The following is a 16,638-nucleotide window of genomic DNA, read 5'->3' as shown; positions in this document are numbered from 1 at the left end:
AAAGAATAAGAACTAGGAACCATTAGCTTCATGGGAAAAGAACACCTCCCAGTTATTTCTGCTGTGCTAAATCTGTGTGCATCACAATAAAATGTTTTCTTTTTATAGCATTATTCAGTTGGGTGGAACCAACTGTGACCTAATGACCTCGTAAAACTGCAGCTTTATTTACGAAGGCATTTCCTGTGTGTCTTTATTGTGTATATTTGTGTGTTGCATCGTTTGACCATGTGAAGTAGAACAATTCAATATTCTTTCATTGCTTTTCGTACACTGCCTGCTGTTTGCTGATTGACACAAGGCTGTGATTATATATTATTGATTTTCAAAGCAGACAGTTTTCAAGACAGTGGGGAACGTGCATAGCTTGGAGAACATTCCTGTGCACAATACTGCTTCTCTGTGAGGCTTTGCTTATAGAATTTAAACATTGAGCCAATACGCCCTCTTTAAATGTTGTCCTAATGGGTTTTTTGACCCTTATAGTTTAGTATTAGGTGGAATTATCAGCAAAGCAAATGTACTTTTGAGATCAGTGTTATGTCAATGTTGTGTGCCACCATCCTGCTCTTTGCCTTGTGCTACATGGCCTTTTTACATTATCTTTCTTAGTACTGTCTTAGATTAATAGTCCCCTGCTTAGGCCGTCACCCCACTTAAGCACTTACCTGCAGTGTTGCACTGATGCACATTTCCTAATGCTCTGCATTATTCATACCCCACTGTTGGGTTTATTAGCTGATGAGAGTTAGATTGAGGACTGTAAGGGAATTATACAAACGTTTTGCAGAGAGAATAACTCCTGCAAAGCGCAGTGCCGTTAAAGCTGTGATCTGTACATCAAGAACACAGGTTTGCTGCCAGTGTTAAGTAATTAATTATGAAAGCATTATGGTCTTACATTTCATGATTGTTTCAGCAAACTTGATTACCTCCTCGCCCTGTAATTGGTGTATCTTTTCCTAGGCTGATGCTTGCATATTATTTAACTTAACTGCAGTACTATGTGATTTGTCTAGTACACTTTTTAGTAGACTCCACCAACCAAAAGTACGTTTGTATTGGTTTTTGGTCACTTCAATTGCAAAGGAATCTTCCTAGTACAAAGTAGAAGGGACATATGATATTGGGGCTGCAACCAATGATGGATTTAATTTGGATAAAATAGTTGTTATTTCGTTATTCTGTTCAATCAAAACAATTGACTAATACTTATGTCTTATAACAAATACTTATTTTTAAATGTTTGTCAGGGTCTATTTTAAATCAAAATGTGTACTGTCTTTGAATATAATATGAGGACATCACACTCTGCAAACATTTCTCCACATTTTACACGCTGCAGATGCCTGAGTTGATTTCACATCCTAGGCAGTAAAATGGTGTTTTAATGACCCCCTGAGTTTCATTGCATATTCTAATGGTCATATATTTTCCTCGCCCACTATACTATTAATGGGGCAGGTTGTTAATGTGTCCTTGATGTGAGATCGGGTCACTTTCATTTGTGATATTTCTTGTATCCCAGCCTGAATCCACACAGAATAAAGTTTGTCTCAGTCCAGCTTTTTCATTACTTTTATTTTCTCTGTGACCCTTTCTGCCTGAAGCCTCCACCTGCCTCCACCCAGCCTCCTGGTATTTATTTTCCTTCCACCCTGGGGAGACATACTCCTGACATTGCTCCTTCCTCCGGCCAGATGTTGAAACTTAAACACGCCATCCATCAGCCTACAGACAAAGGAGTAGCACAGCAGAGAGGGGCGATGACCCAGCAAAGATGTTCTTAATATACAGACTCACACATAAAGAGACTCAGACTCTAAGCTGAGTTCCCACCTCAGTTTTTCAAATCAACTTGTGTTTTTGCTGTTTGCCTTTACTGTCAAATGATTGGTTCTGAACACTGACTACTTTTTCCAAACCTCAAACCCAAAGAAAAAAAGACAATGAACAGCCAACATATGATGCATTATGGCAGAATCTGCAAAAGGCTTTTCTTCAATTCGTCGTCAAATCTTTTATACTGTAGTAACGCACTCAAGAGCAATGTGATAGTGAAAATAGGGTACTGAAATGCCCATAAAATGTACTGCATGCATTCAGAAATGTAGCTCTGAATTAAATCAGAGTGCATCAAATGTCCTCCTTCCTCATTCGTTAGTTAGTAGTTAGTTTCCATTTATTCCACATTAGAAAGTCCAGTTCTCTTTATAAGTCCATTTATGAGACAGCGCTGTGACAGTTTGGGGCAAACCCAGCTCTCTGAGCAAAATGAAGTCAATGACAAGGCAACTCACTGGTATTTCCATGTCAGCTGTGTGGTTCTGTTTCACTCTTTCCATGGATTCTCTTGGCCTTGCTTCATAGCAACTCTCATGCCATCGTCTGAAAAGGCCGTCTCTTTAAATGTAAGCTGTTGCTGTTTATTGGTGACAGAGTTAACATTGGCAGAGTAATGGATTTATTTCACTCTCTGCGCTATTGCCGCTCAAGTGTGACAGATGGATGCTGAGTAGAGATCGACTGAAGGACTGTGTGAGCTCAGACGGAAGATCTATTTAGACTGACTGCAGCAAATACACAGAGCCCTCTGCCTAAATGTAACAGTGTCTCATGCAGACAGAAAATGTGGGTTTTTGCCAACATAAGTACTTTTTTTTAGTATTCTTTTAACTTTCTGATCTTTTATGCTGTCATACTCTGCTTTTTTAAAGCCACGCTTTGTTTCCTTCAGAACTTTTTTACCTACCCATTGTTTCTGTTTCTCTTTATTTTCTATCTTTATTAAGGTACTGATCAATCTTTGCTATTAACCAATTAAAAAAATAAGAATACCATCATCTCAGCAGGTCTGGTCTTAAACAAGAACAAATACAAAAAACGCAACCTGATGAGGCTAGTCTTCCAAATCGTCAGTGCCTCAACATAATAAGAGTCCTAATTTGATCGTATTGAACAAAGACACCACTGACCTAACAGTTCAAATCTTTCGTTATTTTGTCTTGACATTTAGAGCACTCTCTGAGATTGGAACAAACTGATCAGGGTCTTGTGGACCTCTGATTGAGCCACATTAATGCGAGACTTCTGATCTGTTGTGCAATAGAGGGAAAAACAAATCTTCGCACAAAGAAGTGTCATGAATTTTTCATGAGTGTACCGAGTCTCCCCAGGACCCTGCTCTGAATTATAAGCACAAACACAACTCTTTAAAGAGTGAGACGAGCTAATACATTAAGCAGCAAACACACGTTAAGTTGTTTATCATTTATGAAGGACTCAGGAGGAATCTCAACATTGCTTTTGTTTTCATTACTTATGGAAGTGTTCTTATTGTCTTGTATTCATGATACGACTGTTGATTCTGATATTGTAAGATATCAGTGAGCAACATCAAAATGCTAAATACAACCTTGCCTCCAGGGAAACACCTGATAAATTGCCTTCATTATACAGCACTTCTATGTCTGAATTTCTCTTTACATGGAATTACATTAACATCCATGATAAAATCAGGATGAAATGCTGTTTTTGTGGAGCTGATATGGTACAGAGTGCTAGATTGTTTCCAGCAGTCTTTCTCATAAACATTTTAATGTGTTTTCACCACACGTTTTATATTTACTAAATCCTTATTCTAGGTTTTGGCTTTTTTTTAATTTAACCTTGATTTGGGGAAAAGGAAAGTGCATTTGTATCTGCACAAGCCCAACATATTGATCAGAGGGCAGCCATCTTGTTTACCAGTACTTCTTCTTTGTTCTGGATCTGTACAGAATGGTGATCGTACAAAAAATAAAATCATTATTTATAGGAATAAATAATAAGCAGTGTAAAAAGTGCAACACATTCTTTTTTTATAGCTATGGTCTATAGTGAAAAATGCAAACTGTCATTTTGGAAAGCCCAAGTAACATCTTAATAGTACAAAACCCTAATAATTTGATTCAACTATCATTTAAGATGAAGCGATTTGTAGCACTTTCTTTAACATTTTATATGCAAAAACCATCAATTTAACTGCATTAGACTTTTACTAACATCTTAAATTCATCATCCATTTGATCTCTATCTTTTTTTAGCCGATTGAGTAATTAATTTATAATTAATTGACAGTTTCCATCCATGTCTGGCTCCTTACTGATGGATTTAAAAAATGTTTTTGCAAATGATCACTGCAAAATTATGTTCTCTAGAATGTAATATAAAAATGTTAGTTAAAGAATTCGAACTAAATCCTATTGCTATCCATTGTATGTGGTTGTACTGAATCCTGACCATTGCATTTATGCCTCCACGAATGCAACCGACCTTAGAGACACTGAAATACAAGTTTTTTACAGGTTATTCATCAATGTGTGTCTGAATAAATCTCATCAGGGTTGGACATAAAAAAGCATCACAGAAGCGCTGGAACCTCATGTTGCTTTCTCTTTCTTCGTGTTTCACAGTGTTTTCCCCTTTGGTCAGGAGACATGGCTTCATTGACTTTAATGTGGCTCTCTATGCTTTCTGTGACTTCCAGGACTCAACGCTCTGTCCTTTGATCCATCAGCCAACAACGACCCTCTCCAGTTCAGCGGCTCCAGTGGGCCGCTGGTGACAGAGTGTCCTCCTCTGGAAAACACTGCTGAGAATAGCAAGAAGAGGAAGAGAGCCAACCTGCCTCCAGGTACTGACAGCTGCCTCACAAGTGGTCTCAAATCCTCACCGTTTTGCCCGTCAAATTTATATGCAAGTGGCCTTAACTGTCAACATTCAAAAAGCTTTGATACGACAGCTAGATTTTCACTCTTCCTTTCCTGCCACCAAAATCAAAAAACTGCGATGGGAAATGTTGCATAATCCTGTCATTTTGGTGGCGTTATGAGAAAAAGTGGCTTAGCTCAGTCTTTGTTGTTTTCGATTAGCTTGCCATGTCCTCCGGCTCTGGTTGTCTGGCCTGTTTGGAGGTCAGGCAGCTGCAGCCGGAAACTGCTCCTCTGAGATTGTGTGCCTGACTGTCTGTTACCGTGCCAACATGACCTGCCAATCACAAGCGCAAACACACCTTCAGCTTTTTCTCACTGACCTGTTACAAAAACAGGGATGCACTGAGAGAAGTGTGTCTGTGCACATGTGTGTTTTTGTCTGTTAGGAAGCTTGCTACATAATTAAATAGTCATTTGAGTTAGCTGCTGGTAATTCTTCAAATTAAAAGACTTTCTAATTAAAGAATTAAAGAAGAAACGAATTAATTGCTTTGTAAGTAATAGAAAAAGAGGCTCCTTAAGACGAAGAGGCATTGTTGCATGCTCTCTGATTTTTTTTTGGCGTTGCTAATTGGACTGGATTAATACTTCACATTAACACGGTCCTAATCAACAATTCATCCTTTCTTCACATCTTCACATGCAAGAGTTCATCCTGATAAAGTTTAATTTCATTAAATTCACTGACCTTGTCAAATTATAATTGGATAATGTGTAACGGAGGATTGTCAAACAAATAGGAAATGTCCAATCTGCTTCTTTAATTTCCTCAGATGTGTTAAAAACACAACCTCCCTTCAGTTGATGTTACCAACACTGCCCTGTTTTCACAATGATCCAGACCCCATATCAATTCTGCTTAATTAACGCAAACTGTGAAGTTTTTGTTTTGTGTTAGATTCAATTTCAATATGAGCAATGAGTTCCCACTTGTCACAATATCATTACTATTATGCACAATCACACAACAAGGTTCTTTCTTTGCCATTGTCTTATTGTCATACTTATTCATTATTCAAAGATCAGGACACATTTTCCCAGTAGCATATAGTTGTATTAGTGTTCACTGATGAAAGCCCATCAGAAAGCCTTACGATGAAAGCATTCCCCTTCTTCCTCATTCTCCAACAAGTTATTTATATCGAGCGTAGTGACTAGGAGACCTTTCTGCTTATAACATTAAATAATGCAGAATGATGAAATGGCTTCCTGATAATGTCAGGGTGCTATTTATATTGTTTATACACTTTGAAATGCTGCTGTATTGCGATGTTTTACCAAACCTTATAAGGGTTTCTTTTTTATCATCCTGCTTTCTCCACAACCACTCTTTCAAATGCTTACTGTTATGAGTAGAGATATGGTCCAAAAATGATTGGGTATTGGTTTCAGCTGAAGGAGTAAAAACTAAATGACACATCAGTGCAGTGTGTAGACCTGGCTTCACAATATTGGTCAACCAAGACTAGGACCCAGGACATTAACCGCACAGTCTCCTCATGTTTTAGGTCTGTACCAGATACATATTTCTACCGTGTTCAAGGAACCTGAGGGGCCGAGCAATAGGTACAGTACACAACATAGCAGTTCACTAATATACTCTAGCAACACTACTTACAACCTTATAAATAAGAAAAGCTGCTCATGCAGAAAGTTGGTAATCGGATTTCTACTATCCCCAAAATGTATTTGGAAACATTGCTTTATCTCTTAAGTTTTAATTCTGAAACAAATCAATGTTTCCTGTTGTTTGTTGGAGGGTTTAGAGCACAGTGGGAGAACAGGGGAAAAGTGTTTTCCCTGCAATGCTAATGCTTATGAATTGTCAAATGTTCAGCTTTGGAAACCAACTTTTTAGAAGGACTACACTGTTGTGTTCAGTTTGAGGCTGCACAGTAATGTGTAATCTGCCATTCAGCTGAGGTCTTTGTCATACACGTGAAAACTCAGCAACACTAACAAATAGCCAAGAAAAAGCTTTTTTCTCTGAGAAATCCATCTGGAAAAATCATGTTCCTTTTACTTTCCTACCATAATTATATAGAATGGGGCTGTGGTAGAATATTAAAAAATAATGATTTCCTTTAGTAACCACGTTTCCTTAATCTCGATAGGAAAAGTCCAGTCAAAGAAAGATGTGAAAGCGAATTCACAAGGACTTGAGAAAAGACAACCACAGTGCTAAGAGAATCCAACTGCAAATACAGACAGAGGAAACAAATGAGTAGGCTACATTGACTAATTCAATGGTGTTCAAGTCAGGTGAAGATTACTGTCCAAAACAGAATCACACCTCCTCAGAAAGATGTATTTTTTTTTAATGTTTGCAAAGTGTAAAACTACACAGTGAAGGCAGATTGAATTAATGGCTAGATGGTGCGTTTTAAATGTAGCTGCCAGAAGGAATTGTGGGAAAGCATTATCTCCTTTCTATTGGTAAAAAATAATCCAGTGTACTCTATGCTAAAAGCCTTCAGAAAGTAAGTATTAAATCACCTTTCCTCAGTATATAGAACATGTGAACGTCATGGCTGCCACTTAATACTTTTGGGAAATTCCACTCGGAGCACAGAGCAGGTTTCTAGTTAACTTAAGCTCTGATGGAGCTCCGACTCATTAGCACTCATGCTGATTGAGTCTCGTTAAAGGTAACCTAATGGATAGATTTTCCTCATTACAATTAACACTACACTTGATAATCCATCGTGCATGTGTGCAGCATGCAGCGAGAATCCATAGCAACTCAAACACTCAACCAATAGCCAACTGTCTTTTGTTTAAATAATTAGTTAGGAGGTTAACAATGCAACTGGCAAACTGCCTGTTTGATGTGGCTCATGAGAAATCCATGTCATTCCATACTTAATGCCACAGTGCTGATAGATTATTTACTGATGATCTTTAAAACACCACTCCAAGACCAAGCAACAAGCAACCCCCATGCATAATTAAGACCAGAGGCCCGCACCTCCTGTCAACACTTACACGGAAAGTTTGAGGTTGAATTGATATTCTGTTCACCCAGCCTCAAAAATAGAGTCCACTAACTTCAGACTCAGTGTGACTAACTCGATATTTTTATTTAGTTGAGTAACTGCTTGAGAGAAAATGTATTTCATTGGAAATCATAACCACTTGTTAGGAAATGTATACTTTTTCTGACTCTTTAACTCTTTTTTTGGGTAAAATGTAGACTTTGTTGATCAAACATTATTGTTGTTCTCTCAAAAGTTGGAGATGATGCACTTTGCTCTTTACGTATGTGTCTTCTAACAATCCATAATAAGTGGTGCCTTGGGGCAGCAGGCACACTGCACGGATTATCCTTACTGTCTTTTTTTATCAGTTTTACAACGCAGCCGGAGATGGCCATTTCCCTTCAGGTCCTGCTGTGTTTAAGCTGCAGGTGGTGAAGAGAATGGGATTTGGAAATGATTCTCATTTTTTTTTGTGGAGCAGGATTTCCCTTCTCACAATGAATATAAATGTCAGTTCCTAGCAGCCGCAGAAGCTGGATTTCATTATCTCGCGCCTGTTATGTTAATGAAATACTAATAATAATCCTCATTTGTGAAGCAGTTCAAAACAAAGTTAAGTGTGATTTGCAAGGTGATATGGAGACACGGCAGAATGAAATGCATCAGTAAGATAAGACTTTCAATCAAGAAAAAAATGAAGAAAATAGTTGTGTTATTTGCTTAAACACATTTGTGTGTCCTTGAGGTCAAACTCATGAAACATTTGTAAAGTTGATTTTTTTTAATCTGCACTGTTTTCTAAATGTCTTCTTTCCTGCCTTTGTTGGAGCAACGCTACCTTTCTCTTGATTGTCAGTAGAATAGTGTAACAACTATGGGATGTACTGTGCACCCTGTGATCTGTCTCTGCGCACATGCTCAAGATGAACAAACTAGTAACCCAATCATAGAAAAACAGCACCATGTCACTACTGTAGGTCAGAAACTCTACCATTGGTTTTCTCAGACCTGAGAGGGAGGGGCTCCACAGCTGTGGAAAGCAAAGGTCCTGTCACTTTGGTAATGAGGTGTGTTTTTACTCACTGCACACACTGCTGTGCCTGTAGCAATCCTTAACTAACACCCTTCACTTTTGCAGTCTAGTAAGGTCAATGGGAGTACAAACATAAGCCCAAAACAGCCCTACTTAAAGGACCAGTACAACCTTTTGAAAATGTATATGTCATATAAAATAAACATATATAACTTAAGGACAAGAGAATGTATCCTAGGAGACTGTGCTGATCAACAAGCATTCAACAGAAGTTTTCTACAGTTTACCATATAGACTGCTCCACTGGAAACTGCCTGTGTCTGTGCAGCAGACATTTATTTGTATGAAATAGCTCTTTGAAGGAGAGTGTTTGGCCTTTGGCTGAATGGATTTCAAGTACCCTTGTAACAAGGTTGTTTGACTGAAAAAAAAAAATATTGAGAAGTGATCAGAACTGAGGCATATTTTCAAACCTTAGGCTAAATGGATTTGTCGAAAGCATTTCCAATTCCAGGATTAATGATATCCCCCCCCCCCACTTGTGTTTTTCTGTGTGTAAGAAATCAATTCATTACATTTGATCACGAATGGCAGTTTTAGCAATTCAAATAATTGTATTCTCACCGATCCAATTTATTTTGCATTAACCTTTAGTTGGAGCAAAGAGAGGTGTTGAATACAATGCTATTGATTCTAAAGCATAAAGGTTAATGTAATAGAGCAAGGGAAAATAAGAATGCATGTTGTTTAGTTAGGGAGTGGCGTAAAAAAAAACGTTGTGTGTGCCTGTTAGCTGCTGCACTTTTACCGGTGTACGCAAGACAATCCTCAGTGACTCCAGCCGTGGTCCGGGCATTGGGTGATCTGAAACCATTTTGTCAGTACAAGGTCCCTTACGGGTGTCGTCCACATCCTGTATTTATTACTCTGACCCCTTCATGATGAATGGTTTTCAGTCTGACTGGCATTTCCTGTGTGGTGCAACCCGACCTCAGACCTAAACTGCAGTGTGGTTTCTCTTTTGAGAAGGTTTTGTATAAAGTTTCCAATATTGCATGGACCAGTATTTATTTTTGTGTGGCTTCTTTTTTTTGGGAAGTAATGGATTTGAGCATAACAAACAGTAATGTGATGTCATTGACCCAGTACTGGCAGGCAAACAGCCATTGCAAGGTAAATAATGTATCGAGATACTTAGGCTGTCAGAGATGACAGTCCATTTAGATATATGGCTGTCCTAGAGAGGTGTGTGTGTATGTGTGTGTTCTGATTGCTGTGTGTTGAGGATGGGGGGGAGCTCCAGCTTGATGTCAGTCTTTGTGATGCTGAGGCCACCAGTGACCCAGAAGATTTAGAGTGATGTTGATGGACGGGGGATGACAGACTGAAGATAGAAGTGAACTCATTAGCTCACAAACAGGATGTCTGAGGCATGTGGGGCACTGTAAAGTATTCTGGAAGGAGCAGCTTCTGCAGTACTGTGTGTCCTGACCATATATGTTTCACCTCAAGGAGAGAAAAGTGATTTAACATGCGTGTCAAGATGTGAAGGGCCCGCCTCTCTTATCCATCTGGGATTCAGTAAGCTTCAGTCAGAACATACTCGTCCATGCTCTGGGACAGATGAGGACTGCACATTGCTGCATGTCTGTGTGGAAAATATGGTATACACATCGGAGCTTCATCCAACATTATTATTATTATTATTATTATTTTCACAATCAATCATTTTCTGCAAATTCTCCTATAATAAATCGTGTAAGTTAAGTCTTGGTAATGTCAATAAATATCCATCAAGTTGTTGTTTTGACAAACCATCTGTCCAACAAGATATGAATTCTAAATTCATAAAAATCTTAAATATAATTTAATTTAATTTAATATATTCAGAATATCAGACAGCGCCTTGATAGCATTATTATTTCGCAATATCCTCACATTTATGCCAGCCTTGCTGTGGTCCAGGTCAACATGGAAATCCCAATCCTCATCCTCCATCCATTCTACTGATCATCACAAAATGGCAAAATAAAATGGGGCTTCATCCTTTTTCCTTTTCCCATTTCTAACCTCCATCATCTTTAGTTGTACTCTCTTGCTCATCTTAACCCCTCTGCACGCCGCAGTGCTCAGGGATTTAGTGCCACTTCACCCCATCTTGAAAAGCCTACAAACAAATGAGATCTAAATAATTCACGTTGCCAGAAGGCGCTCTGCTCTGCTCCGTATGTGGACTCACGCCAAAGCTAATGTGTCGAGATCGGAAAAGATTCTAATACGAAAACCGAAACCTGCCGAACCAAAGCAAACGGGAGCATTGTTTTGCACATGGCTTCCCTCCTATTATTATTTATACACAGCAACAGTGTAGGGAAGATAAACAATTGGCACTTAGATGAGTTGTTCTCTTAGTCCCTCAGCCTTAGGGCCAAATACCTTGGCCCCTGGCAGGGTTTCTGAATAAATTCTAAGATCCCATTTTGGTTTTTATCTTAAACTGATGGACATAGCCTACAGGCGAGATTTAAAAACGGTTAGTGTTTCATCAATATCTATACAGATAGTTGTGTGCTGGTATATGTATGCTCTTAATGCTGTATACCAGTCAACTGAAAGAAAATTCAATGCCAACTATTTCATTTTTTTCTAGCCAAAACTGAAATGGTTTGATTGTTTCAGGTATACAGATGGTAAATGGACTGTACTTATGGTGCGTTTCCACTACACGGCCTCGCTCGGCCTCGCTCGGTATGGCTAGGCCTCGTTAGGACTGGCTCACTTTATGGCGCATTTCCATTACAGTTTAGGAACTGGGGTAGTATCTATAGTAACGCAGTGTAGGCGGAGCCGTGACGTCATCTTCAATGAGAACCCCAGAAAAACAACACAGCCGTTAGCTGTTAGCACTCAGAGCTCACAGCTCCTTATATATGTTCAGAAACTAGAGAAAAGTTAAACAAGTACAAACCACAGACTGCCTGTGTCATGGTGAATACAGTCGCTGCTTTATTTATGTCTGTATAGGCCATTGTTGTGAGTGTGGACGGTCGGAGCATATACTGCGTTAGCTTAGCCAATCTCCATTTAGAAAACACGCATTTTAAAAGGTTTTTCGCCTGCCGTCTGTCTGCAGACTTGTCAAAGCATTAATTCATGGTTTTTACTAACCGGTATCAGTATGTTGTTACTTCGGCATCATTTTGAAACGTGTATTACAATTAAATCACGGTCAAATATGTCCATCTTGTTGTAGTTGTCGCCCCCTTGCCAGAGATGCTCTCTCTAGTTTAGCATACTCAGCCCGACTCAGCCTCGTTGTCTCTGGCCCTAGACCCACGATTTTATGAGGCCAGAAAAACTGTGAATTAGGACCCGCCGGCCGGTACTAGGCCAAGTGGAAACGCAACCAAAGACGGGCCGCTGACGTCACAGCCCTCTTAAACCGTGCTCCGCGCTGTAGTGGAAACGCGCCATTATATATCGCTTTATCGGGTCTTTACGACCCCTCATTGGCTTTTACATACTACGAGTCATTCACCCATTCACACCTCATTCATACAGAGCAGTGCCACTTGGTCTAGGGAACTAACATTCACACACATTCATACACCATTGCTGCACAGGCAATAAATCGAATGTAATATTAGTGGTTTTTAAATGTGAATTGGACAAAACAAGACAATTCAAGAGTCACCTTGGGTTTTTAAAAGAGTCACTACTAAAAGACCTAACATTTGTGTTTATTTATAAATCCAAGTATTATATCTGAGACCTGTGGATTTTGTCCGCTATTGTGTTTGTGATTATTCATACTATCAAGACAAATAAGGTTGATTTAATATCAAGAACTCTTTAATGACATAATGTGTTCAAAAGCCAGCAGCATTATACGCAGCCCTTCCTCTCTATTTCAACCCTCAAAGCCCTTGTTCACTTATATTGAAATACAACTGTCATTTCCTCCTGTTGAGGGAATGTTCTCTCACAAAAAAGGATGGCCAAAGAATGAAGGGCTCAGAGGGTTTAATTACACATGGTGAATGATGTTGAGAGGTATTATCTACAATGTTTGTCGTGAATCCAGCAGCGACCGTCAGATTTCTGTACGTCTGAGAGGGCCCAAAACACCAAGGAGTAACCGCTCTCTCGGATAGGTCGGATTACCTGATGAATTATTTATATTGTCTATGTGGGCGAGCTTTGTTTCTCCTATACAGGAAGCTAAATGTGGTTTCATCTAGCCTCTGGTGTTTCTGAACTCATTTAAATTGTAAGAGGAGGATGTTTTGGCTCACATTACAATCCTTCTTCCCTCTACTTTAATTGAAGATTGCACATCTGATCTGATACAACATGACACCACATTATACAGGAGGTGACATATTCGGCATAACATTACACACATGCAAAGATTGAGTAGTTGTTTATGTATTTACATCAGGGAAAACTTACAGAAATCAGTACAGTATAGGGACTAAACCATAGCAAATACTAAAATGTCGCTTTTTATTTCATTGGTTTTGTCTGTGCTACTTCACATTTGTTACCTCAGTGAGGAGCTGTAGGAATCACCCTGTGTTATGCTCACAGCAGCATGTTCATCACAGAGACCCCGCGGCTCTTGTCTTCTTCTATCAACACCTCTCCATCCATCCTTCGCTCCCCTCCTCTGGCCTTCTGTCTTCCTTCTCAGCCTCCAGCCGGGTTAACTGATCCACACCAGCTGCCTCTCACTGCCTGACATTACTGCTCTGAACCCATGTGCTGAGCATTTCCTCAGCCTCTTGTCTCCTTTGTCATCCTGGCACCTTTTTACAACCCACTTTTATTCACACGGCTCTGTGAAAGGACATTGTACACGTTGTAGTGCAGAAGAGAGTAGTGCTCTGATAGGTGAAAGGATGACTGGATGCACATCAAATACTGTTTTTAATTTCCCACAGCCCAAGGTTAAACCATGAGAGTCCTTGTGGTATTCAACCATCAGATCAAACCCCCACTATACTATTTTTACTTACAGTGTATGCCAAAGGAAAGCAGAATATTCTGAATGATTACAGAATCATAAATATAGTAGCTTTCTGTTTATCAACAAAGGCACCAATTACACTTTGCGTCAGTGTAATTACACTTAGCCCCATATGTCCGTCTCTGTTAGCCAGGTCGCTAATCTGATTAAAAGCTCTCTTAGTTTTCCCAGGCTACATGCAAATCACGGGCAGCCATGCTCCGGGCCAGAGGCTGGTGGGAATACATCGTAAGCTTTTTCAATAACTGCCTAAATCAACAAAAGAAGATAACTTCAGCACAACAATGATTGTCAAGCAAGAGTCTGATAACATTTATCCTTAAACATAAACACATGGATTAATTACATTTATTGTGTGTGTGGGCTCTTACTCATGCTGCTCCCTCAACACACACGATCAATGCTATCTCACCCAAACAGCCAGGTCAGTGGTAGAACTAATAAATATGTATAATAAATGTTACAGCAGCTAGGTGTGCCTTCTGTATGTCTTGTGTTGAAATGTCTGTTTGGTGATACAAACGCTCTCAACAGGGAGAAAGAAAGTTAATTCCAATTACTCCCTTATCACAGGGGGCAAACCATGGGGGCAGAGGCTGAGAGCACCTACTTCTACAGACTGCTCGTAACAATAACAAAAAGTAACGTTTACATCTATGATGGATATGCATTTACATTTTTCGACACCTGGTTAGATTCTCAAACTGGCTTTTGGTGCAGACATCTAGTTGGGGTATGTAAGGGAAGTTTTAACGAGGCTAATCAATCCTTCACTTTAGGGTATCTAGTTATTACCAGAACTCTTTGACAGGAAAACCCCAGTGATGTTTTTCCACTCCTCCATCCTTGCAGCTCATTTGGCATCGGGAGGCCTGTTAAGCTGTACTCATAGAGCGCCACCCGTCCATAAATAATGCATGATTGTACCAGCTTATACCCAACCAAGAGACTGTCTGTTAATGTCAGTGATACATACTACTGTAGGATACAGAGTGTGGGATCACATTGTGACAGGTAGTACAAACTAGACTATTTTTATTATGTTGGTGCCAAGGCTCAATACAAAATGTCAGAGGAGATCTGCACTGTAGCTGACCCTATGTTTCTGACTCCTTCTAAAGAAACACATACCGTATATAAGCAAGCAAGCACCACTTTATTTATACACCACATTTCTTGTCAAGGGAAATGCAGTGTTCTTAAAAACAAGTAAAGAAAAACAGGCAAAAACAAACTGTAGATGTGTATAAATATTCTTGTACCAAGGAGTGATAGTTGAAATACTATATAATTAATGAGATAAAAGCAAGACATGCTATAAACTTTAAATAGATATAATAACTAAGACTATTGATTCATTATACTTATTAAAAACTCTGCTGATTATTCTCATCTAATGTCAGAAAAATAGTGAAAAAAGGCATCTGCAATCCCTAGTTGATTTCTTCAAATACAGACAACATGTTGATCATGATTTCCAATCTAGTTGCTGATTTATTTTCTGTTTCCCAGTATCCATCTCTTTCAGCCTTTACTTCGCTGATCGTGACCAGACTTTTTTAGTACCTAAGTTTTCTTTTAAAGGGCACCAATCTCACTTCTCTCTGGCAACAGCAGCCAAGACAAACGCAGACTTTCATCATACAGGTAGCTTTTGTCGGAAGGTTTGAAATACTTGATGGATCAGGAGAAAGTCTCTACTAAGATTCTGCAAGTTTCTCACGGCGTCTCTACGGTGTGTAGGAAGAGCAAACATACTCTGCTCTCAAAGACTAATTATATGCTAAACCGGGCCCCTTCTCTAACAATAACTTATGATGCTCTTGATCTTTAATCAGTATCTTCCTCCTACTCTTCTCGTAGTTGTTTGCCAGTGGATATCGTCCTTATGAGTAGGTGGATTAGCGAGATGACAGTATGTAAACTTCATGAGATCACCTTTACAGTACCACTTTGTACACTGTGTACACTGGTTCTACACATGGGAAACCACCCGTGATATACACATTTGGAAACAGGACATTCATTCTCTCTTGGAAATGGAAGACCTAATTATCTCAGCCTACAGTGATGTATTTGGACATAAAGTAGAATAATGAAGAAGTCAATAGTGACACTGTAGCTATGGGATATCTAGACTGGCATCGCTAAAAATAACTGCAAGGACCCAAGTGGAGCATGTCGATGACGTATATTGAAGGATTTTGTATTTATCACTGCAGTTTTTTTTATATACATGCCAATGATACTGATCCAATGAGAAATGCAGATGGTGTCTGGCCTGATTACAGTTTGACAGACTGTATAGTGGGAGCAAGTCTCTGCTTTTTGATGTGTCAGTTCTTATTTATTGTTGCGGCCTGCATGATGATGTTGGTATTTGTTAACAACCTTTTTGGCGATACACTGCTTGGCCTGACTTCCCCCTGCGGTGTTTGTATTATATACGAAGGGCTAATGGTTTTAATCTAAAGTCAGCACACCACATAATTAGAGTTGTTAAATTCCAAAGTGTGTTGTAATGGCATTGGACAGAACAATGTGAGCCATTTGTCAAAGCCACTGGGAGGGAAGTTGAAGTGTGTATCAACTTCACACCTTCTGTCTTTCACTTTACCTTATTGCACTGGGTCTTGTTTTGCTTTCAGGCATATGTATTCTCCTCTCTTCTTTTGCCAAATGTATTTGTGGTACCTTTTCTAGTCATTTAACAAGGTAAGTCCTATTGAATTTGGAATCTTCTCCTTCACCCGAGACCTGGCTAAGACTGTGGTGTTAAATATTAAAACAAAACAACACCAATCCAAGGATTAGTCATAATAAAAAAAGATACAAAAAAAACTA

The 16,638-nt window shown here is 39.2% G+C and overlaps 1 protein-coding gene across 5 annotated transcripts in view; it reads left to right on the top strand.

The window, feature by feature from the left end:
- Positions 1–16,638, top strand: part of enox2 (ecto-NOX disulfide-thiol exchanger 2) — a 173,512-nt gene that overhangs the window by 80,463 nt on the left and 76,411 nt on the right. For 4 of the 5 annotated variants that reach the window (XM_034138166.1, XM_034138171.1, XM_034138198.1 and 1 more), the window contains one exon: positions 4,529–4,675. The exons of the other annotated variant lie outside the window; for it this stretch is intronic. In XM_034138166.1, coding sequence (XP_033994057.1) covers positions 4,529–4,675 — 147 coding nt within the window. The remainder of the gene's footprint in view (positions 1–4,528; positions 4,676–16,638) is intronic. 5 annotated transcript variants of the gene reach the window in all.

The sequence above is a fragment of the Trematomus bernacchii genome, unplaced genomic scaffold (assembly GCF_902827165.1).
Source record: "Trematomus bernacchii unplaced genomic scaffold, fTreBer1.1, whole genome shotgun sequence".
NCBI classification, from domain to species: domain Eukaryota; kingdom Metazoa; phylum Chordata; class Actinopteri; order Perciformes; family Nototheniidae; genus Trematomus; species Trematomus bernacchii.
This window is presented reverse-complemented; position numbering and strand designations above follow the sequence as displayed.